Here is a 26,298-nt window from a genome sequence, read left to right as displayed (position 1 = left end):
TATTTATCATAAATGCTCATGAGTTATTTATTTGGTCACTTTTTGCCATATATTATAAAAAAAGACGGATGGAGAGGAAGAAACAATAAAACGTCTATAACAAGTGGAATGCCTCTGGCCGTCTCACCTGCATCACGCAATTCAACATAGCAGCAGTGCTGACTTTGAAAACTACTATAACTCACACAAGATGTTCAGTGATACTTGGTTACTCTTATTTCCACGTTTTATTAATTAGACCAATACACTTACAGAGATAGGATGGTAATTCAACCAATACCCCCAATCGGCTAAAGTTCATTGATCTCACATGACCTTTGACCTTGATCATGTGACCTGAAACTTGCACAGGATATTCAGAGATACTTGATTACTCTTATGTCCAAGTTTCAAAAGTCAGATCAATAAACTTGCAAAATTATGATGGTAATTCAACAGATACCCCCATTATGGCCAAAGTTCATTGACCTTTGACCCTGGTCATGTGACCTAAAATGCGCACAGGATGTTCAGTGATACTTGATTACTCTTATGTCCAAGTTTATGAACTAGACCAACATACTTTCAAAGTTATGATGGTAATTCAACAAATTACCTTAATTTATCACCTTAATCGTACCTGACAATCATCTGATTAGGCCCCAAAAGATTTTTTTTTAATAGTAAATAGAAAGGGCCTAGATCTAGACTAATAGCTTCAGTCTCTGTTAAATCAATTGGTGTTGTTCCACTGAACTCCATTGGCTCCACTCAACAATTACAAAGACCAAAGTTCTATTATCTGGTACTCGATCTCTACAGGGACTCAATGGCCATATTAATTATTAAGTTTGTATAAACTAGGGAAGTAGGAGTAGCGCAACAGCCGCAACTCCCCCCAAAGTCACTTTTTTTCCTTTTAAGTTTATTTTTCCCCGTTTTGGAGCATTTCAGGCCAAAACGGAATAGTAATCTTTATTTTGGTCCAGTTATTTTTACATATTTTTTTATAAAATAAAGACAAAAATTGGTCATTGTTCACCCCTAATTTTTTTTTTAAATGTAAAAAGATATTCTCGAAACAGACGGCTGCCAGCCATCTTGTAAGGACCTCCCTCATCAATGATGACACCTGGGAGAGCCACTTACATTGACGAGTGGATACCCTGCGCGACCAAAAAAAACATGTAAAAAGGATGTCTTAAAGATAGGGCACATTACATACGTAACGTGATAAGGGTGTCAAAAACACAAAAATATTGAAAAAAGGGTATCTATTTCGCTAGGAAAAATATGTGTGTCTAGGGTCAAATATGCGGGGATGATAAAATCAAAATGTTTTATAAAGGATGTCTTAACACTTTTGCCCAAACACTACGTGTTTAGAGTCCGATTTGCGCGAGGTGCGGAAGGTGGGGCCGTATAAACCAAAATAATGGTGTCTACAGGTAAAAACGACGACCGACAGACAATAATACTATCGCTGTACTTGTTTACGGGATCAGTTCTGTAAACACTAGCCAATAGTATTTGTTTCCAATACTTGTTAAAGGTCAAGTCGACCTCAGAAAAATATTGATTTGAATCAATAGAGAAAAATCAGACAAGCACAATGCTGAAGATTTCATCAAAATCGGATGTAAAATAAGAAAGTTATGACATTTCAAAGTTTCGCTTATTTTTAACTAAATAGTTATATGAACGAGCCAGTTACATCCAAATGAGAGAGTTGATGATGTCACTCACTCACTATTTCTTTTGTTTTTTATTGTTTGAATTATACAATATTTCAATTTTTACGAATTTGACGATTAGGACCTCCTTGCCTGAAGCACAAAATGTTAAAATAATGGAATTCCACGTGTTCAGGGAGGACAAAAGCTTCATTTCACATGACAATGACGAGAAAATAAAAAAATTTCATATTTCAAACAATAAAAAACAAAAGAAATAGTGAGTAAATGACATCATCGACTCTCTCATTTGGATGTAGCTGGCTTGTTCATATGTTTTTGTGAAATGAAGCGAAATTTTGAAATGTCATACCTTTCTTATTTTACATGTATCCGATTTTGATGAAATTTTCAGTGTTATGCTTGTTGAATTTTTCTCTTTTTATTAAAATCAAGTTTTTGTTGGGGTGGACTTGTCCTTTAAGGGTAGGGTTTCACACGCCAATACTTATTAAGGGGTGCATTTTCAGAATATGAAAAATATGTGTTTAGGGTGCTTTTCAAGACCCAGTGGTCACGTATGGTATCCACTTGTCAATGGAAGTGGCCCCCGGTCCCCCGAGTGATGACATGATGTCAGAACACCAGGCCCAGTCAGAAACTTTTTGTTTTTAATACAAAAAAAAACAGCAAATACTATAGTATGCACCCCACTCATCAATGAACTCAAAAAACCTGGACAATTAACTACTTTTCAGTACCCCTTTAAGAAAAATTAAGGCATCAACCAGGCATCATGATCATCTCTCTCACTCAGTCTCATTCAGAGTCAGACTCTCGGTGCTGTCTGAAGTAAGTTGAATTTAATACGCTAACTTTTAACATTTATAAGCCTAACTTTAGTTTCTTACTTTCTTACTTTCTTTCTCACTCATAGTTTAGTATCAAATAAACTGATCGGCCAAATCGTGGTTTTGGGAACCACTCGTAGATTTGTGTACGCGCACTTGTGTATGATGGGGTGTCCAAACTTCGTGTACTTTTCAAAAATATTCATCAGGCTTAATTTTTTTCACAAAATATTCATAATTTATACAAAACCAATTCAAGAAATAGTTACCACATTGACGGCAAGATTGTAGACTATAAAATCATGGACGAAAATGTAAAGTAGGTTTGCGATCTCAAAATTCTATTCTGATCGGCGAATACGGGCTGTGCTGGAAAACCGTTCAGAAAAAGTGTGACCTAACTTCGCGCACCAAAGCTTTTGTGGAGATTTAAACAAAAACTCAAGCTCAAAAAGTGAAATATTTATATCATATTGATGGCAAAATGCTATAGAATCGGTTAGTGACACATTTAACTCACATTTTTGATGATTTCTGCTTGCAAAATGGTGATATCTTGATGCTTGTTGATTTCTTCAAAACAGGCGCTAGCGGTGACAAATTTGCCGATCTTTTGCCAATATTTTCATGAATACTGAACTCATCCTAAAGAAACTTTCAGCAAAGGGTAATTTTGGGTCGCCTTTCACGTTGATGTCAGATTTTGAGGATATTGGCTAGGTTTTTTAGATAATGACCGTCCTCGAAGTATGGACATGCGCAAAGTTTGGACTCACTGCCATAAAAGTGAATGGATGTGGAAATGGGCAACTGTGTGTGACTGAATAAAGCATTGCTGTATGAAGTGAACGGTGGGCCAGGGCGGGGGGCACTCGACCAAAAAAAGTGGTGGGGATGTGCCGCCGGCGAGACAAAAAACGGGGGCCTTGGAGCGAGCTTATTGTAAAAAGGAGGGTCCTCGGAACGGGCTTCGGAACGACAAGTGTTTGTGAAAACGGGGGTCCTTGGAACGGATCGCCAGCGTGAGTGTGTATGCATCCCTATAGAACGGTCATGCGTGCATGATGCAGCTAGCGCGGCCTCCCCCGGGTGAGCTCTGCGGCCGCTTTTCACCAAAATTATAGCTCATTGTTGCAGATCGATGCGATCGGAGCGGCGTAACCAAAAATATGCGAAGCTTTGGAGCAGATTTCTCTCTTCTTTTTTCTCGATAAGAAGAAAATGCTATGCCTCGGAACGGATTTTTGAGTGTAAAAATGGGGGTCCCCTCCACAGCACATACTGTACCCACTATGCATTATACTGAGTGCCCCCCCCCCCCCCCCGGCCCGGGGAACGGTGGTTTCCAATATCACGATAATGCCAACTGATCCAGTCTACCATCAAGCTGCCAAGACTAAATGGCATTATCGTGATATTGGGAACCACCGTTCACTTAATACAGCAGTGCTTAATTAATTCAGTCACACGCACGGTTCCCCATTTCCATGATTTCCACCTCCATTCACTTTGTACACAACAAAGTCACAAGTGCACGTACACAAATCTACGAGTGGTTCCCAAAAACACGATTTGGCCGACTAAATTTCACTCCATATTTATTTGACCAAATATTTACAGCACAGTTGTCTACACTAAGTTAAATACAGTTACTGAGTTAGGCTAGGCCTATCAACTTCATTCACCGGTAGGCCTACGCTCTAATTCGCTCACCCGGCCCGCGGCCGTTCGGGAGCGCGAACAAAGTCCGTTGTTTTCTGCAATCTGCCGTCTGGTTACTGGTTTGAAACGTCGTATCAGACTGCATACACTCGTACAGACACACCCTCGTAGGCGGAAAAATAGGCAAAGAAATTAAAAATTATTAATATGAAAAAATTTATAAATGATTCTTACCTTACGCCTGGGAAGATTTGAAAGTTCTCCGACCCACTGAGATCTCCACTCGAACCGAATCGTCATCTGCATTCGATTCTGCAAAGAAGTTTAGCGCCAGCTAGTGTTAGAAACTAAAGAAGTTTAGTTGAGATCTACTGTAGTATTATCTCTATGACTATGAGTATACATCTCTATGATATATCTTTAGATCTATCTTTAGATCGGGGTGAAATGAAAATAAAAGATCTACTCCCATATACAAAAGTAGATGAGAAACATGGAAGTATATCTCTATGATATGGACGTAGATATAAGTCTTTTAACAAATAACATACTAGTAATCATGGTAATAATATGGCGATTTGAATGATGTGAAGGGATTTCTCGGGTAGCTAGAGCTTAGAAAATTTGTTCGAGATTTGTAATTGTTGATAGTGCTGTTTTTTCTTTCTTTTTATTTATTTTTTTGCCTCATTTCCTTATGATTTATGAACGATTTTGCTTTGTTCCAGCCCGGGGGTTGAAGCCAGGATATAAGCCATTGTTCGGTTTTTGGCCGCTCGCCCAAAAATCCTCTATTATGACAATGCATTTATAGTGTGTTCATTAATAAAATGTAAGGACATTGTCCGGCGGGGGTAATTTTCCAGGGGTATATCCTGATACGGAAAAATAATTAATTGCTGACCTTGCATCCCCGGTACATGAAACAAAAATATACAGGCCTCGAGTGTCTTTGTCTACTGCGTCCCCGAAAAAATAATATATAATAAATAATAGATAAATGAATTAATAGATAGATAGAAAGATAGATAGATAGATACTGTAGATAGATGAATAAACAAATACATTTGATCCATGTTTGGATCCCTCAACAGGAAGCTGAAGAAAAATAGCCCCTCATGTTGAAAGAATTCAGATTTATTGTCAGATTTTGCTGGACTGGGGGCCGCCACGATCAACATGGGAGGATGCCTTTCTCGTCCATGGATTTTTGAAGAGGACCTGGGGCTCCTTTCATGAAAATTGTTATGATAAGAAAATATGCAATAACAATTTGAAACTACTGAAATCAATCAATTTGATAGAATGATATATTGTAGTATAAAGTTGTTATGTGCATTTATTATTGAAACAAGTGTTTATGAAATGGGACAGAACAGACATCTTAACGGTTACACTTCGTAATTCCAAAGGTTCGTAATTCCAAAACATGTAAAATTGCCTATCGATGTTCGTTAATCCGAAAACGTAAAAGGGTTCGTTAATCCGAACATTTGTGGCATTATTCCGATGGTTCGATAATCCGAAAACGAAATAAGGTTCGTTGTTCCGAAGGTTCGGTAGTCCGAAAACGAAATAATGTTCGTTAATCATTTCGTTTTCGGCTTTCCGAACACCTTCGGAATTACTAACCTTCGGAAATACGAACCTTCGGAATAACCGAACCTTCGGAATAACGAAGCTTCGGAATTACGAATGTATGCGCATCTTAACTCAGAGTATAGGCCTACCTTGGTCACATTTGCTCTACGGCGGCCGTACGGCGAATCGAAAACAGCCGTTTTATTAATTTTTATTCAAACCGCCTATATGTAGTTGGACAGCAGAACAAATGTGACCATGGTATACACAGCTTTACAAACATTTTGCCATGTTTCCCCACCCTAAATAATATCTCAAATATAATGTTATTTTATCACAGGGGAAAATATATAAAGTTACTCAATAAAGAATACAGGCAAACACTTTACACATCATGAAGAGACGGATCCAGCTTTCGCCATTGGGTGTCGTAAAAATATTTCCATCCATTTTCCCAATGGGCCGTTATCTGATTCCCGGGATCTGATTATTGTTTTTTGAGGGGGTGGTCCTTACTAAAACGGGTAATCCAGACTGAAAATGATATAATTTGAACAGATTAAGATATATCAGACAAACAAAACACTGGAAATTTGATATAAATCGGTAGTCAAGGAATAACAAAGTTATGCACATTAAAGATTTGCATTATGGCGGTGAAACAGTACATGTCTTCATGAATGAGCAAACTGATTATGTAATATCCCCACTTGTTCTTTGACTTTGGTATTTATTATATTAAATAAGGTTTATTCAAATGTATTCTGTCAAGAACCAAACTTTATTTCATTACAAGGGAGATATATCATTCACAAATGAATAAACAATTAATGAAACAATTCTGAGTTTATGCGGGAGTTTATGTAATAACATAGCTCAGTCGGTAGAGCGGGTGATTCGTGTTCGATTCCTACTTGGTGCGCTAACTAGTGCCCTTTAAGGCATTAATCCTCATTACCAGGTCCGTCGGAGAGGACCTTAAGCCGTCGCGACGCGTCGGTCCTCTGGTTGCTTGCTTACAAGCATGCATGCTTTCTTAGCAATCAGGTAAAAAAAATCCCCACATTAATAACAAAAAAGAGCGGTAGAGCTACCGCCAAGCGAAAGAGTTGGCAACTAGGCTACTATACTACTACTATACTCACTACTACTACTACTACTACTACTACTACTACTACTACTACTACTACTGCTACTACTGCTACTACTGCTACTACTGCTACTACTGCTACTACTACTACTACTACTACTACTACTACTACTACTACTACTACTACTACTACTACTACTACTACTACTACTACTACTACTACTACTTCTACTACTACTTCTACTACCAGTGGCGTACCGTGGGTCATGTTATGGGGGGGGCACCAGCAAAAGTTTTTAGTCACTTAGTAAGCGCGCGAAGTGCGCTAAGTTGCCGGGTATACTGATCTAATAAAAACATTTTAAGGACAGTGCCATTGAACGAATATTTATCTCACCGACCAAATAATGGGAGCGCGAAGTGCGATCTGAAATTTTTTAATATTCAGACCTAAAAAGGGACATTTTAGAGACTATATTTTAGGAATCCATTAAGAGTATACATATCTCACCATAGTCGTCTAATGCAAGTGCCAAGTGCTTACTGATTTTGTTAGAATTACATCTAAACACATGGATCACTTTTTGTAGTTATTGTATAATCATGATTATCATATGCAACTAATCAAATATAGCGAGCGCGAAGCGCGTGCTGAAAATTTGGACATTTAGGTGTGATAAGGGCATTCTAAGGCTTATTGGGAGGAATGCACTAAGACCATGTGTATTTAACTAACCAAATGATGCGAGCGCGAAGCGCGAGCTGAAAATTTTTGATAATCAGATCAGAAAAGGGACATTTTAAGGACTGATTTTAGAAATTCATGAAGAGCAGACATATCTCACCAATCCCATAATGTAAACGTAAGCACAGACAGGAAATGTTTTATGATACAACCTTAAAATGGGGCAATCACTTTAAGTGGCCACGAAAAAGAAGCTAATGTTTAAACAACTCAAAGTGCGAGGAAAAATATTTGGTGCATATTGAATTGAAACAGGTTTTAGTACAACAGGATTATATATCTCGTTAAACAGACAATGCGAGCACCAGGAACAATGAAGACATTGATAGACCCTGAGACGTGCCCCCATGCTAGTTACGCAACTGACTTACTACTACTACTACTACTACTACTACTACTACTACTACTACTACTACTACTACTACTACTACTACTACTACTACTACTACTACTACTACTACTACTACTACTACTACTACTACTACTACTACTACTACTACTACTACTACTACTACTACTACTACTACTACTAAGTACTACTACTACTACTACTACTACTACTACTACTACTACTACTACTACTACCACGACTACTACTACTACTACTACTACTACTACTACTATACTACTACTGTGTGTTGCTAAAATTCGAGTCTCGCCGAGTTTCCAAAATTTCATTAGAATTGGTCATTAAAGACCCTCGCTTTTAATTGCTTTTAATTTAAGCCGCTATTATCAATAGATTAGCGAAATCATGCACGTCAAACACTTTTACTCTGGTGCCGCTAAAATCTTCTATAAGGAAATGAAGTTGACACGTTGCAAGCTTGTAATTCCATTGAGGCAAAATATGCTTTACTCTTTTTTCAGGTAATCGAAGCTACCTATGTAGTAGAAAATGATTTAAATTCTCGATTGGATGATTATAAAACGATATGCAGTTAAAGGCAAGAAAGTATGTAGCCTCCCGCGATTAATAAAGAAATCATAGCTAAAACACTATGAATAAATCTAATTAATAAAAGGCTCTACAGTGCGTATCAAAAAAAAGTTTACACTTGGAAAAAATCTTGTAAAACTATACATTTGTAATATCCCGATCATTTTTCCACATTTTAACATTGGTACAGATCCATTTAAGCAATTTAGGATATAACTTCTGAAAAAATATTTCCGCTTGAGTGAGCACCACTTACTTTTGAAAAGTTAGTGAAAAATGATTTGCGCAGAACTTTAAAATAGTTACGCGAATAAAAGTAGACCTTAATAATCAAGGACACGTTAAATTTAGCTTGTAAAATTGATTTGAAGATATCTTTAAACTTTTTTAACCTGTTTCCTTGCCCAAAACACTTCAAAGAGTTCATTGCGCCCCACCCCGTTCCCCCACACATCGAGGCCATCGTGACGATATTTGCTTTACACTGAGCTGTGATTTACATGAAACGGCTTAGGCTTGACTTTCATTTTGTTAATCATTGTCAAGCTTGGAAAAAGTGTGGAGAAACAAATATTAATAAAAAATGAAATGTAAACCCACTTTAAAAGATAAAAACTTAGTCAAAAAACGCTTGAGATGTCTAATATAAATTTTTGTTCAGATTCAGTTATGTCCTAAGATCCAGCTGGCACAAGAGGGGTAAAGGTTGTGCTTACTAAGTGTTGAAATTTCAATTTGGGTGGGAAAATTGTTACAAAATGCTTGAATGTATCCATCTTATTTCAATTGACCAAAAGTGCAAGGGAAATGTAAGAGAAATGTTTCGCAGGGTAAGTTTGATTTCGCCCTTTCCCATTGACACCGCGTGAAAACAAGCATTTCTGCGCTAACAGATTTCTGCGAGCTTTACAAAAATGAACAGTGCTCTCTCAAGTGTAACATTCTGTCAAAACTTTTACTTACATTAGACCCAAACCCAAGATAACATGTGAAAAAATTACCTTCATGGTGTATATTTTTAATTGCCAGGGCTTCTTCAAAGTGTAAACTTTTTTTTGATACGCTCTCTATAATGACATAAACAAATATCATTAAATACACGTTTCCACCATAAGTAGGAGCAATAAATTTGATTGATTTGTAAATAGAATATCAAGACCTATCTATACTACTATTAACAAAATATTATGATTCGGATGAGAAAGGTGAGACTCGAATTTTTCAAAAATGCCTATCTACTACAATTAACAAAATATTATAATTCGGATGAGAAACTCGAGCCTCGAATTTTTGAAAAATTCGAGTCTCGCTAGCTTTCTCATCCGAATTACAATATTTTGTTAATAGTAGTAGAAAGGCCTTGACATTTTATTTACAAATCAATCAAATTTATTGATCCTACCATTAGTTTTAAAGGGCAGCGCTTTTAACTCGAATTTTTCCAAAATTCGAGTCTCGCCTTTCTCATCCGAATTATAATATTCTGTTAATAGTAGTCAGGTCTTGAAATTGTTTTTACAAAGTCATCAAAATGAATTTTCCTAGTAATGGTGGAAATGTGTATTTATCAATTTTGGTTTATGTCATTATAGAGCCTTTTTAAAAAATTAGATTCATTCATAGTGTTTTTAGCTATAAAAAATGTCTATATTAATCGCGGGAGGCTACATAATTGTGCTCTCTAGCCTTGAACTGCATATCTTTTTATAATCGGTCATTCGAGAATTTAAATCGTTTTCTACTGCATAGCTGGCTTCGATTACCTGAAAAAAAGATAAAGCATATTTTGCCTCTTTATGGAATTACAAGCTTGCAATGTGTCAACTTCATTTCCTTTAATGTCCTTAGAAGATTTTAGCGGCACCAGTGTAAAAATGTTTTTACGTGCATGATTTCGCTAATCTGTGGATACGGGGTTAAAAGCAATTAAAAGCGAGGGTCTTTAATGACCCATTCCAATGAAATTTTTGAAACTCGAGACTCGAAGTTTAGCAACACACACTACTACTATACTACTACTACTACTACTACTACTACTACTACTACTACTACTACTACTACTACTACTACTACTACTACTACTACTACTACTACTACTACTACTACTACTACTACTACTACTACTACTACTACTACTACTACTACCACTACTACCACTACTACCACTACTACGACTACTACCACTACTACTACTACTACTACTACTACTACTACTACTACTACTACTACTACTACTACTACTATATACTACTACTACTACTACTACTGCTATAAGTACGTACTATTACTACTACTACTATACTACTGCCACCACCGGCCACCACCAGCACTACTACTACTACTACTACTACTACTACTACTACTACTACTACTACTACTACTACTACTACTACGTCCTACTACTACTACTACTACTACTACTACTACTACTACTATACTACTACTACTACTACTACTACTACTACTACTACTACTACTACTACTACTACTACTACTACTACTACTACTATACTACTACTACTACTACTACTACTACTACTACTACTACTACTACTACTACTACTACTACTACTACTACTACTACTACTACTACTACTACTACTACTACTACTACTACTACCACTATTACTATTACTACTACTACTACTACTACTACTACTACTACTACTACTACTACTACTACTGTGCAAGGTGCGGGGCAAGGTGAAGAGGATTCCGGGAGAGGATTTCAAAGGTGTCATCAAATCCATATTTCTCTCAATGATCGAATTAAAGCTCTTAATTATCGGGCTCTTATCCAGGGTTTCACACACCAAGTAAAGGGTGCATTTTCAGTATATGGAAAATACTTCATTATAGGGTGCTTTTCGAGACCCCATGGCGGGCCCCATGGTCGCGCATGGTATCTGTATCCAGTCGTCAATGGAAGCCCCCCCCCCCCCCCTCTGGCTAGTGTACTAATTGGCTTTTTCGTTGCAAACTTCTGTTTCCCTCTGGAAAATAAAATTGAACTGAATGTAGTCTGTGAACTGTACGATAGACATCTCTATGCGTCGGGGTCGAACTGAAACACATTGGAGAAAAACTACAATGTAAACAAAGAATACAAATCCGTCGAACGACCTTGGCCTAGTTCATCGAGATGTAGGCCTATATCTCTACATATGGCGTAGTTAGATCCCCTATTGATTTTGATCTATGGATAGCGCACTGAACAGCTCACTGAATTCCGTAATGTATAGCTAGCAGATAGCTAGCTCAGCTCAAATATCCGTATACATACATGTACGTGAATTGGAAACTCCCACTTCCCCCGGTGCGGTATACGTTGGTCTTTTGTGTATATGTACAACTACCATTGAGTTATAAACCAAAACATTACGACGCGACGTCGAGCCTGACATGACTCGTGAGCGCGACCAAAACTGAGGGGGATACTGAGCAATTCAACCAGTCAGAATCATATTCCAGTCATTTAGTGTTGCCTAATTAATCTCGATTGGCCGGATTTAGATTGATAAAAATGCAGTCATTGTTGATAAGATGTGGTCCATTTCAGCGGATTTTACCTGTAGTCAGTGGCGGATTATCGGGTTTTGGGAGAAATACTCCAAGTCGAAGTTTGACCCTGTCTTCTGCAAACACTCGGGCGAGGAGCTCCGGAGTCGGTGCCAGTGGCCCTGGGGAGAAGCGACATAACGAAAACACACAGAAGAGAACTGTTCATGGTAACAAACTTCATGCTAAAAATATAATGTATTCAATTTATCAAATCGACGATCTAACTCATAATAAAGTTTTTCCTTAATAAATGGCATAACTTTTCAATGAAAGTGCTTCCAAGGAGTAAAAAATTGATATTGAAAGTGGTCCCTTGCACTTGCAGATGCAGCCACTCATTCATGAACAAGGTTATGATATAGATGTACATGTATTGTCATTATACTTTATTGTTCACTGCATCACCAGTCAGACATTTTTATGTTATAACTTTTTTTGCTGTTTATGTGTGTTTTCTCAACCATGATCTATATCTTTTTGTGTTAAAATCAAATACAGATGCTACAAGTACAAGAATATTTATTATGCAACAATATCTGTTAATTTGGTTTGACTTGTATTTTGAAGAGTTAGCATGGCATTAGGCAGTGGGGGCAGTTGCCCCTCCTCTTCCAGAAATTTTAGAATTATATATTTTTTTTCACTGATTATGATTAGCTGTGTTGTTTGGTTCAGTGGGTGCAGGAAAGATGACCTACAAAATTACAGAAAAAAGCAAACTATGCTGGCAAGATGACCGGCAAAGTGACAAATCTGACAAATGAATACATTAATATGATCTTGAAATATGTCTCACAGATAATACAAAATGATAATCACCCTATACATCCATGTTATACTCTCATGCGCTCAGGCAAACGGTACCGGTCAATGAAAACACGTACTTCACGCTTCCTCAGTTCCTTTGTTCCGCTCTCTATCCACAAATACAAATATAATGAACTACACTGAATAAGCCCATATCTTGTCACTTCGCCAGTCATCTGTACTCTATCAAATTTCACTTCAACCAGTTAACAAATCTTTAAGTGATTATACATGTAATATAATAATATGACAAATAATGACATAGGACTATATAGTGTGCATGGGCGTCAATCCAAACTTGAGTTTGGACTTTTTTCCTGGGGGGTCCTTGCTTTTTTTTTGGGGGGGGGGCACCGGCCATTTTTTCCGGTGTGTGTGTATGTGTCACAAGGGCGGATCCGACTTTCGCCAATAGGGGACGCGGCCCAAAATAATCTTCACCTTTATTTTCCCCGATCAGTCACTACTTAGCTTTATTCTTATAAAACAACATAAACATGAAATAATCTCATAAGCCTTATAAAAAAGTGCAAGTGCCCCCCCCCCCCCGCTATGCCACTGGACACAATAGCAACATGCAAGCATGTCACTTTTATAGCTATACTTTCAAAGTTAATACCATGACACACACAACCTCTTTCTGACTTTGTTTCCTTCAATTTGACCTTTGAATATATGAAAACTATATGAAAGGGTGAATTTATCATGCTTTCAACAAGACTGACATTTTTCTCCATGAAAATCAAGTTGCCTGGTTATGTTACATTGTGACACGAATAAAGATGTATAAATAAACTCAAAATAAAATGCATCACTTGTAACATTTTATTCAAACTTTAATAAAGAACATGACATTATTTTCATAATGACTTGGTCCAAATACTTGTAGTAGAGGTGTAGTATCTTCCAAATTTCATCCTCCTTCTTTGCTCAACTTTGCCTTACATTACTCATTATCTTCAGTGGATTACACTTTGATACCAGTTACTTCCACTCCCTGGCCATAAACATGTCAACAAGTGCGGATCCGACTTTCGCCAATAGGGGACGCGGCCCAAAATAATCTTCACCTTTATTTTCCCCGATCAGTCACTACTTAGCTTTATTCTTATAAAACAACATAAACATGAAATAATCTCATAAGCCTTATAAAAAAGTGCACGTGCCCCCCCCCCCAGCTATGCCACTGGACACAATAGCAACATGCAAGCATGTCACTTTTATAGGTATACTTTCAAAGTTAATACCATGACGTATTGCTGAAGCATTTCTTCTTTCTCCCTCTCTCCACGTACCCCCCTCTCTAGCTCTCTCTACTTGTGTCATTTGCTCCAAATTTAAGTAAAGTCTGTATAAAAAAGTAAAACCAGAAAAAAATAAAAGCGCAAGCCCTAATCTTTTTCCTGGTACCTTACTAATACAATTTACACCGCTCATGTCTGAACCAATGAAGCTGAAAGACAAAATGGATGGTTAAAGGGGGCTGACAGATCAGCCCGGGAAAGCAACCTTTTCAGCCTTGCATATTAAACTATCCTTATTAAGAGGATTATTCATAGTAACCACATTCAGTAACAAAGAAATCATTCAGCTCAGTGAGGCATCAGTGAGAGATTCATCTCATACTTATTTGCCATACCTTGCAAAAATGGAATTTGTACCTGTTGACTGAACATTGTCTACCTGATTAATTTGTTCAGTCATGCATGGTGTCATTGGTTAAAAAAACAACCAAAAGGTATCAATTTGGCTAATTTAACATGTAATATTTTAAAATCTTGAAATATTAACTCTTAAAATTTTGATTACCTATTTAATACATACTGTTTTCAGCTTCTCTTATGCATCCCTTTAAGAACCAAGTCAATTCCATTATAAAAATGACATTTTAAATTTTAAAGGGCAAATCAACCCCAACAAAAGAAATGTGAAATATCATAATTTTCTTCATTCTTTTTTTAGACAGGGTTTGATTTGTCCCTGAACATGTCGAAAAATAAAGAGCTTTGCATTTCAAAATTGCAAATATTGAAATACACATGTAGTCTATACCGTATGTAATAAAATACAAAGGAAATAGTTGAGTGTGTGACATCATCCACTGTCTCATTTGCATTTCACCCTTGTTATGCATACATGTACATGTATAACTGTTTTATGAAAATGAAATTTTTGAACATACCAAAGCTTCTTATATTACATCCAATTTTGAGGAAATTTTCAGTTTATTCTTGTTTTTTTTCTCTGTCTCTGTCTCTCTTTTTCTTCAAATTAACTTTTGTTGGAGTGGGCTTGCCCTTGAAGGGGTGCATACATTTTTTTACTTAGGGTACCCATGAATGGAGCCAAATTATTTAGCACTCTTTACTTCGTTAAATTTCATAGGTATATCTCATCCTACCAAAAGGTAGATGGATGGATCATACCCGGCCGTAAGAAACTGCAAAAGCTTCTGTCTTCTGATTCGCTGAAAGTACCAACTACAGTACACGTACGTACGTACGGTCTTTCCAGATCCATTACACTTTCGTCATACTCCACCACTGCATATGTCATGCCGTGCATACCCACATGAAAAAAAACCCACCACGCACGTGCGGGCCTCCATGTGGGTGCTCGCGTGTACCCCGGCGTCGTATGTACAGGAACGGCTCATAGTCGGCTAGCTGTGCTGCTTTTGAATACGAATTTACCCATCGTTAATTGCATCGAAAAGTTACATGACAGTTGTTTTTTTCTTTATATTTTTTAAGGGGAATCAACTCATTTCCTTGAGAATCATGCACATATTCCCCCCCCCCCCCCGATGGTCACACTTCTTTTGTGACATTTGATATTGTGTCCCCCCCCCTGAAAATATAATGGGGGACATGTCCCCCCCCCTCCCCCACCGATTGACGCCCATGATGGTGTGCATGATGTATTTCAATGTGCAGTATTATCTATGTACAAATAAATGTATGTGCAGTATAATCTATGTGAATAATGTATGAATAATTTCTAATGCCAACAGAATGAATTTCCATTGAGGACAATAAATTTATGAATCTATCTGAAATTATCATTATTTTGTTTTGCATCGCCTGTGCCTTGGAGGCGAAAAACGAACTGATCACTATGACCCGTGGGTCTCTTTTCCCAATTTTATAACTGATGGGGGGGGGAGTGCAGGTGGACCACTGCACCAGGGTTTCCCCCTACTTTTATACAAATATTGCAGTGGGTTCTTAACGTGCAAAGGTGATAGTTTTTATACAAAATTCACCAAAGGTGTGCATGAAATTCTTCAGTTTCATGTTAGAAACTGCAAAACTAGTGCCCCCATGACAACCTCAGTCGCTTTGCCCCATCACTTTTTGACTTTCTTCAAATTTTTCTACGTGTCTGCGTCCCCCCCAAGAAAAATATTCTGTACATAGCCTAGACCAAAAGCTTATTCCGTCAGCTGAACTACGTTGGCGCCCCACTCACTGATGTATGGGTGAATTGGGGATGACAGTTAGATGTTAAATTAATTCCCGGAAATGAGGGTTATTCCTGTATGACCATGAGAGTGAGCCATATTACATTGCTAATTTTGCAAGACCCTTACAAAAGATGAATGATAAATGATCACCCATACCATACCTCTTAACATTCTTGACTAGATGTGAAATTTGAGAATTTGAAAAGTAATGCTTTTGTCTTTAATGTTTGCTCACTCGGGGGCCGCGGAACATTTTTCAAAGGGGGGGGGGGGCTGAGCCAAAAGTGGGGGCGGGGTGCTGACCATGCAAAAAATCACAATCGTATGGTAATTTTTATGTTTTTGTACATGTTCTTGGAAAAAAGTAGGGGCTAAAGCCCCCCAGTCCCCCCCACTTCCGCAGCCCCTGTCACTAATGCAATATTCATGTTTACCCTGGGCTAGTGGTACCTACATGTAGCTACATGTATCTCTGACTGGGGTTTCTGTTCTCATGAGATCTTTTGATGTCTCAGCACCAGTCCATGATTGCCTGGCTAATCCTACTATCTTGTAGGGCTACACATGTACATGGGTGGGGGGAGACTCACAGGGGTTGACGGCCGGAGGGGAGGCAAGAGCTGAAAATCTTGGTATGAACTGGCAACAATTTTGAGGGGGCCAGATATTGCGCATCGGCAGAAACAATCTTTTAAAAAAGATTGTGAACGAGCAAAAATTTTGACATTTTTTATATAAAAAATCAAATTCTGTGATAGATTTTGACATGATATCCAGAAAATAATATATTTTACCCTTCTTTCTTTCATTCTTTCTTTCTTCCTTTCCCTTTTTTTGGGGGGGCAGGGGGAGGGGTCTTTATGCCATTGTGTACAGGATTCTTATTTTTATAATGGTTCGTTAAACTCTATGCGGCAGTAGCATTAAGAGTAAAAAAAACGAGGGGCGCAGTATGACTTATGTGATAAAAAGCTCCTAAATATAAGTCATGAGCGAGAAAGAAAAATAATCACCTTTTTGTTATGAGAATCTAACTTTGAAATGTTTTTTTATGAGACATTCAGTAAATAAATTCAACAAAATCATATCCTACACTTTTCCTTTGCTTTTCTTTTCTTCTTTTTTTTGTTCTTGGTTGTATAATTACCCTTTCTCAATTATAGGCCTATACGGCAGTGCTACTGTTTGCGGTTGGGGTCTGGGGAACAGCCCCCGGTAATTCTTGATATCTAAGCCATTTTCAACCATGATTTTTAATCAAACCACAAGTAAATACAGAATATAGCTTTTACACAGCACATTTTTTTAAATGCAGTTGTGTAATGAACCAAATATATTTTGAGGGTGCACAATATAGCAGGGAAGGAAAATTCGTAAAAAGCCACCAGGGAGCGAAGCGAGCCTGAAAAGAATTGCCTATTGAAATTACATTTTAATTGTGTGATAGATTTATCCATTATATTCAGCGAATAACATCACTGTTGTTTCCATTCATTTCATTATATTGCCTACTATAATTTATTTTATTTCCCCTTGGGTGTTAAACCAAAACACCCCCACACCTGGGGGCGAATTATAGAGCCCTTTTAACTTTGAAGATTATAGATTAAGAGCCCCTACTGCGTGGGGTGTGGGGGCAGAACATCAATGTAGTATGTAGTCAATCTTTCTTTCAGCTTTTGATTTTTCAATCCTTGGCAGCCCGTTTTTTTTCCCTTGTCCCTTTTCTTCATTTTCCGATTTCGGTTTTGGCTAATTTCATTCTACCTTCATTTCACACTTTGTTTGACAATTTGTCATCTTTTTAATAATTCATTTCCCTTCATCCTAATCATGCTAATGTTTTAGTTGGCCTATTTTGAGAATGATCTGTTCTATCTGAAATGTTCTTCTTTCATTCCTATTCCCGCTTTCCTTCCTTTTCCATTGTTGAAAATATTTTTTCTTCCCTTTTTCACTTTTTCCCTTTCTCTTCCCTTTTTTTTTTTTCTTTTTTTTTCTCTCTTTTTCCTTTCCCATTCTTTCCTCCCTTTTCTCTTTTCCCCAGTGGGTGTTTCATAATTTAAGAGCGATTTAAAGAACGACTTGTGATCCTTTCTTATGGCAAATGTACATAGGTGATGGTTTAGTGCGTAAAAAGGGACCACCGGTCGTTATTAAAGTCGCTCTTAACTTACGAACAGCTTTATGGCCCCCTGGTTGGGGGTCTGACTGGTTACTTATTAAACTCTTTCAAAATATAAAATTCTACTGGAATATTAATCTTGACAAAGTCAAAGCCCAGGGGGGGGGGGGGCAGTCAAATATATTGCTGTACACATGCATGACCAAAAATAAGCATTTGAAGTGGTGTTTTAGTTTTAGAAGCAGGCCTCATGTGCACTCGTTTAGGGTACATCAAACACACTGATTTTCAAGGAAAAGGGTGGGTTTGAAAGACTTGTCAATTCGTCGCACGCACCACGAACCGTCCTCTCTGCGATGCCCACTTCGCGAGGTGCGATAGCGCACTATATCTTTTCCACGAAACGTCCTCTCTGTTACGATGCCCACTGTGGCGTACATGTAAGTACATGTAATTCACTTCAAGAAAATATAAAGATACGGAATGAAACTTTGGAGTCTGCACTGTCGAAAGAAGACGCCTGTAAATAATTTGCTCTCCTTGTAGGTGCACTTATTGCTGGTTTTAGAAAAGCTTTTCTTTAAATGCGTTTTCTGCCAAACTAACTTTCGCATCGAAGTGCGCATAGAGGACGGTTCGTGGTGCGTGCAACGAATTGTCAATCATAGGGTCAAACATATTTAGGGACAATTAGGGTATCTTTTTTTCCAAAGTTTTTTTTAAGACTAGCCAATCTTTTTCCCTGAGGTCATATTCTGGCGACGACTTGTTTAGGGGCCAAATTGTGTAAATAAAGACTGCAATAAACTTGTTAAGGGGGTTATTTTGCACACACAGAAAAAACTCGTTTAGGGGGTGTTTGGAAATAATTTGGTCATGCATGTGTACAGCTACTACAGCAGGACAATCGACTTACCCCTTCTCCCCCCCCCCCTGGAGTCAAAGAGTAAACTTAATTCTTCCATGTACTAGATTGTTTTGCATCTGGTTTTACTTGCAAGTCTGAAGTTAATTTTGAAAGCTGAAGTTTGAGTTGTGAGTCCATTGATGAGATTTAGGTTGAGTGTGTGTTTGTTTATGATATTCCTAAGTAATATTTTAGTACATGTGTATAGTGTATTGGTATATAATTTCTTTTATATTTGTATTGGGCATTTAGATATAAATCTAAAGAGGTATATTATTATTAGTAGTAGTATGTTGTTATTATCATTACTATTGTTATTGATATTATTATTAGGCTGTGCACACCTCCTATATAACTTCACTGATTTTAATCATTACTCTAATATAATGACAGACTATCATCAAAACCTTGACTTTGGTCAATTTTTGTGATTACAGAGTTTATTTATCATTCTGTGCAATTGATCAAAAGGGGAAAGCTGGATACATTGATTTGCTTCTTTTTTCTCACACCGATTTTTAATCAGGGGTTGCTAAGCAACAGACGTTTCCTGATGCCCCTGAAATACCGCCATGTGACCACCAGCCCAACAAATATGAGGTGTGTATAAAAGAATAATTGAAGTTGTAATCTGGGGGGGGGGGGGAAGGCAGGTGGGATGACCTTTCAAGGGAAACCAGAAAAGTGGTCTTTATGAGCAGGTGCAGTAAGTTCCTGTGTTACCATACATACATGTACATGTAACATAAACACAATTCAAGGGAAATAACTCCTGGGGCCCATTAAAGAAAGTGTTGTGATAAAATGCAGACTTTAAAATCAACCGCAATTTGATTTTTAAACAATCAAAAACATATACATGTAGGTATAAGAGACTTGCTTGAGTTTTTGGTGTTGCAATCAATATTAAAATGTACATTTCTTAAACATATTTCACATTAATTGGGGATGATGCATTACCATATACATGTAGGCTAGTGCTTTAAAAGCTGGGTCCCATTGCATAGATGTTACTAACATGGTAACTTTACTATCCATTGGTAACTTCCAAGATATCCTTGATTTTTTTATTGTCTTTTCAGCAGTGTTATGTGAGTTACAATTTCATGGCAAAGGTGCCATTATAGTAACTTTTGTGTAACAGGGTCAATGAGATGATAAAAAACCCTCAAATTTATATTATTGTACAACCCTATTTTACATGATCTTGGTCTCGTAACACAAAGGTTAGCGATTGATCGTACGCTTGATTTTCACGAGTGATTGTACATTGTAGTCTATGGAATCAATCATAAAAAAAATGTTCTTTGATCATTACTAAGTTTTGTTTGACGGGCCCCTTGTCTTTCCCAGGGTATGTCCTATGAGGATGCCAGGCAGGTGCGGAATGAGTCCATCAACCCAGCCCTCTTCACCTACTACAGGAACCCTGTGATGCTTCATCATGGGAAGATGCAGTGGCTCTGGGACGTAGAAGGCAAGCGATACCTTGATCTCTTCGGCGGAATCGTCACAGTCAGTGTTGGACACTGCCACCCGTAAGTCAAACATGCAACGCGTGCACAGTTTATACTCTCGGTCTCCAAGCATTTTATCTAATTCTCAGATTGTCTAATACTACATTGGATGAACTCATTTGGGCTACTATTAATTAGGTCTAATTGCCATTTGGTCTACACTTCAGTTTGTCTAGCACCCAGATGATCCAATTCAGTGGCAGACCGTGACCCGGAGGAGGGGCACAGCATTGTTCACAAACAATACAGTGCCCCTCCAATCAATTGTCTCCTCCCGGTCACGGTCCGCCACTGATCCAATTTTCACTGTGTACTACTTATTTTGCAGTTTGCAATCATTTCGAAAATATGATTCATCAACAGTTGATATAATCTAAGATTAAAATTGTAAAAAATGTTGAATGAGGCTTAGTGGAAATTGGACCAATTGATTGGAAGATGAACTAGGATTAGACATTAGACCATGTGTGGGATGACACCAAACTGAAAGTAGACAAAGTTGGTGCCCCTGACAAGAAAAGATGCCCATCATAACAATACTCTGCAACATTTGAAAGATAAATAATAAATCATACAATTGGTATATTCTCTGTAAAATCAGATACTAAAGAGTGAGTTGTACCTGAAGTTGAACACAGGATATATGCACTTTGTATCTTTATGAGACAATTTGGCAGCGAATGCATTAACGTTTGGACTTGTCTGAAAAGTTCTCTGAACTTTTTAGCTTTGTAATCAATTGGAAATTCACATCTATTGCATTTTTTAGCAAACAATTGCAAATTTGTCACATAAAAGCCACCTCAAATAAATCCCATGTGTTGATAGGCTGTACTTCATTGTCTCATGACACCAATTATTTTGACCCAGAGCAAACCTACATGTATTGTAATAAAAAGATAGAGGTTTATGTAATATTTGTTTATTTTTTGTCTGTTTGACTGGAACTTTGATACCTCTTCCAGTAAAGCTAGTTTAGTTTAATCATGATCTGTGTGTGTCGAGTGCAGTAGGCCTATAGAGATAAAAATTGTGATCTCTTTTGTCTTTCAAGGCCAGTTACTGGAAAGCAGGGAGACGCGACTTAAAATTGAAAAACAAACCCGAAAATTGAAAACAAACCCGTTGCAGCAAACAGAGGACAGTTAAAATGCTAGTTTAAAAAAATGGATTTGTTTGATTTAGCACATGCTTCATCTGTTCTCTATTTGGTCTCATCCTTTATGCTCTAATTCTAGCCCATCTGCAACCATTTCATCTTATAAACATCTCTTTTAATTGCCATTTAGACCATTTACCCTTTTGGCAAACTCCCAGTTAGGCTAGGTGTATACTGGTCCTGTCTAATATCCAACTGGTCTAACACAACTTTCTTCGGCAATTAAAAGAAATGTTTATACTTCAGATGAAATGGTTACAGATGAACTAGAATTACCTTATATGGTTATGGTAATTAAATGAACTGTTAATAGTACATGTAAGTAGACAAAGTAGGAATTACATACCAACTTGGCATTAGACAAATGACAATTAGACTGGTAAGGAAACCAACGTAGACCAAATGAATTCAAACCAAATAGACATGGCCTGAAATAATCTCCTTTATTCATGTACTTTAGTTGATTATTTTTGCAGTTGACATGCACTTTATTGTAAAACTGAATAAAGATATTCCAAGAATACCCATGTTCAGTGATTCTTCCATGCTTGAACTTATTTCCAAGCTTGAAATGTGCCAGCATCTATTGGGATGAATAGCACAATATAAGTCAATTTTTTTGTTCAAATAAATGGAGCTTGGTATGTTGACAAAGTTGAAGAACAAACACAAATGACAATTGTAACGTTACAAAAAGACTGTACATCAGATACCTAGTTCAAGTTTAGCAATGTGTAAGCTTTATGGATGAAATGATGTTGTTGAAGAAGACAAATTTGAATCTGATGGAATGAGACTATAGGTGGATTCAGACCACCTCGAAGTTTGTCAGTTCCAGGTATTTCCTGATCGGGAAATTTACCCCGAACAGAAAATACCAGGTAATAATATTGGCAATGTGAAAGCAAATTATGCGTAATCTCTATGAAAGAAAATACCCATGAAATAGACCAGTTCGTAATTACTTCATGGGCAATTTGGTCAAATGACCTTTCATCTCTTTCATTATGACAGGCAGATTTCAAAGCAAGATATTACGTAAGCTTGCCTTACATAGCAGGATGAAGAAATTGAATAGACCAGGTGACTAGAATAGCACACAAATGAACACTTTTTTGTTGCATAACTTTTTTTAATTACATATCTTATAGCATGTTGCACAATGTACATTGCAAACTGTGAAATACCAGTCGTTCGTGGAAGTATTGTCGTTTTTTGTGGATGTAAATGAAAACGACAATTCAAAAGAATATATGAATAATCAAGACATCAAAGTTGGTGCTTATCTCATTAGATTTTAAAACGCCATGTCACTTTAGTACAAATGACCTCCTTCTGATCATGCGTAGAATCTTTTGATCATGCGCAGAAAGGAACTACGAACTGGCTTATAGTAGGTACTTGTCAAAATAACAAGAACTTTCGTGGGGTTTTTTCCAAGGTCGCAGGTATTTTGGCAATGTGAAAGCAATTAACAAGAATTTTTAGCCCAGCATGTAGTTGGGTGCGGGCGCCGTGGGCGACTGCTGAGCTAATGATTTTTAATCTCGCACCTTCCCTGCTTATCAGACCATACTGCGCATGCTCGTAACTTCAGGAACTTATCCTGAAGGGTACATGTATGCTTTGGGGCGGTATGAATGCAGGAATAATTAATTGGTATTTTTTAGCCTAAAAAAGTTCTCATAATTTAACGGTGATTCTTATGATCGAGGCAGTTTGAAACCATGTAATGAGAGGTATACCCAGTTGTTGTCTGTCCATACAATCAATTTTAGAAAGTTATTTGGAAAAATTTACAAGCGAGGTTTCATCAATTTGTAGTACAAAATATTAGGAAATTTATAGAGAACAAAATAGAAGACACGATTACAACCACTGAATTCATATTTTCAGTGTAATCCAAAGACACAAAAAAGAAGGCCTCAAATATATAAATTGTTCAGACACCATCCTACGCCAATCTTCCTGGTGTATAATCAACAATAGCTGTATTAATTAAAACTATCTTAAAAAGGTGATTAGAAATAATAAAGTTCCATCTTGCACTGTGCCTGAACACCGATTTCATTACACTTTCTGAAACTAGTCTTATACTGGAAACTGGTTCATGAAACCAGTTTGGAAGATCGCTTTTATTGCGATCCCACTTAATCACACAAAAGTGGTTTTCAAAATCACTTCACGCAATGGTATGCTCTGGGAGCACTCTCAACGGTGTGACACGTTTCGCGCGAAATTCGAAACCACATCGTAGGCATTCTACACCTGTAGTGTGGAGTAGTGCGCTCAAAATGTGCGAAGATTGCTTCCTGAAGAATGGTTGTGTCCTCACTTGTCCTAATACCAGTTAACAAGGCAAAGCGATCTTGAATACTACATCGCGAGATGGTTTTCTGAACTAGTTTGGAAGATCACTTCCAAGACCGCTTCAACTGTTCTATGTATGGTGGTACCCTTAAATTGCAATATCTTTAATAACGGACTGCTTGGCTTATAGTTCTGGCCATTTCCTAGTTGACCTTAAGATGTAATATGATTGAATTGAGTTTTGATTATAAATCTTAAACAAAAAGAAACTAATAAATGCCTTGAAAGTAAAAAATTTGTCACACCAGCATTACAAACATAAACTTTATTTGTAAAAGAATTGTGCTAGAAAGACACCGACTTCACAGACCAACAGTGCGTGAGATTGAATGGCATGGAACTGTTTCTTGGCACGAACATCTATACATGTAACTCCCGGAAATTATTTGGGTATGCTTTCAGGCGCGGATCCAGGAGGGGGCCGAGCCGGCCCCCCTATTTTTTGACAACCTGCAGAAAAAATTGTACTCTTCATCTTGATAGAAACTACGAAAAACAGAAAGAACAGTAAGAAATAGGTATTATACCCATGATGCGTAATTTACAGTCTCGTTACGGCCGGCCCGACCCCAACTTGAAGGAAACAAGTTAAAGATGAGAGGAAAATTGGAAAATAGACTTTATATAAAAATTTCCGCTCGCGCTTCGCGCTCGCATTGCCTGTGTGATGAATCCCATTCAACAGAAGATTAAATGACACTTCATATATCCAGTTCTGAAATTAATTTGCACACAATATTTTAGCTCGCACATCAAAATTTCATTATTTTGTTTGATTTACACAAATTGCTATATTGAAATTTTTCAGCTCGCGCAGCGCGCTCGCATTGTTTGATTTGTGAGATACCTATCCTCATCGGAAATTCTTTCCAAAATTTGTGAAAATGCTCTTTTATCATGTCAGTATATCAAAAAATTAAGCTAGTGCTTCGTGCTCGCATTTAATTGTTTGAGACACAAAGCTTGTTCTTTATTTAAATAAAAACAAGCTTAGACTGTCCAGTTTTCAGGTCGGAATATAACAATTTTTTAGCTCGTCGCGCTTCCCACTCTCATTACTTAATTGGTGATACTTGTATCCTCTTCATTAATAACTAAAAACAGTCCTAATTGAGTCCCTTTTCACGTTGCTATAATAAAATTTCGACTCGCGCTCGCATTGTTTAGTTGGATAGTTATCTTTGTTCATGATTATAAAAACTGCTCAGAATCTTCAGTTATAAGGACATAAAAACAAAGAATTTTAGCTCGCGCTTCGCGCTCGCATTATATATTAAGTCCACATGAGATACCTTATCTTGTTTATAGCAATAAAAACTAACATATACTTAAAACTTCAGTCTTTAGCTAGGACTACCCCCTGAAACCCCCCCAAAAATCGGATTATAGCGGTCAACCGAGAAAATTGTTGATGAAAATATTTTTCGGCCCCCTTTTGGCGAAAACTGGATCCGCCCCTGGCTTTGGTGTAGGCGTGAGAAAGAGATCCAGGGGGGGTGTCACACCCAAGTCAACCCAAGAGGACATACAATAAATTCTCGCAACCAATTGTCACACCCAAGTAACTCAAGAGGACATAAAATGAATTACATGAACAATAAAAATACAGTTCAAATAATTTATTAAAACTGTATTCAGGTTCTTGTAGAACAATGATTCAATGGCTTTGTTTCTGAGTACAAATAACATAAAATAAAAGTCTTTGGAATAACATACAAAGTAACCCACTTTATAAGGTGATATAATCATTCAAGTTCAATGTTCATCGATACTGACGAATCGTTATATAGTTACATCAACTGACGACGGATCTGTCTTCCCTCTGACTCTCTTTACAAATCTTGTCCATAGCGGGATTTGACAGT

At 37.4% G+C, this 26,298-nt stretch overlaps 1 protein-coding gene and 1 pseudogene across 1 annotated transcript in view; one reads left to right on the top strand and one right to left on the bottom strand.

The window, feature by feature from the left end:
* Positions 1-4,481, bottom strand: part of LOC121407397 — a 31,380-nt pseudogene extending 26,899 nt beyond the window's left edge.
* A 7,362-nt stretch (positions 4,482-11,843) lies between these two features.
* The window catches only part of LOC121407395 (alanine--glyoxylate aminotransferase 2, mitochondrial-like), a 29,834-nt gene continuing 15,379 nt past the window's right edge, over positions 11,844-26,298 (top strand). Inside the window, exons 1-3 of the mRNA XM_041598450.1 lie at positions 11,844-12,249; positions 19,914-19,987; positions 20,741-20,925. Coding sequence (XP_041454384.1) covers positions 12,045-12,249; positions 19,914-19,987; positions 20,741-20,925 — 464 coding nt within the window. The 5' untranslated portion in view covers positions 11,844-12,044. The remainder of the gene's footprint in view (positions 12,250-19,913; positions 19,988-20,740; positions 20,926-26,298) is intronic.

The sequence above is a fragment of the Lytechinus variegatus genome, chromosome 2 (genome assembly GCF_018143015.1).
Source record: "Lytechinus variegatus isolate NC3 chromosome 2, Lvar_3.0, whole genome shotgun sequence".
NCBI lineage: Eukaryota > Metazoa > Echinodermata > Echinoidea > Temnopleuroida > Toxopneustidae > Lytechinus > Lytechinus variegatus.
Note: the sequence above shows the minus strand (reverse complement) of the source record. Positions and strands in the feature narration are given on the sequence as shown.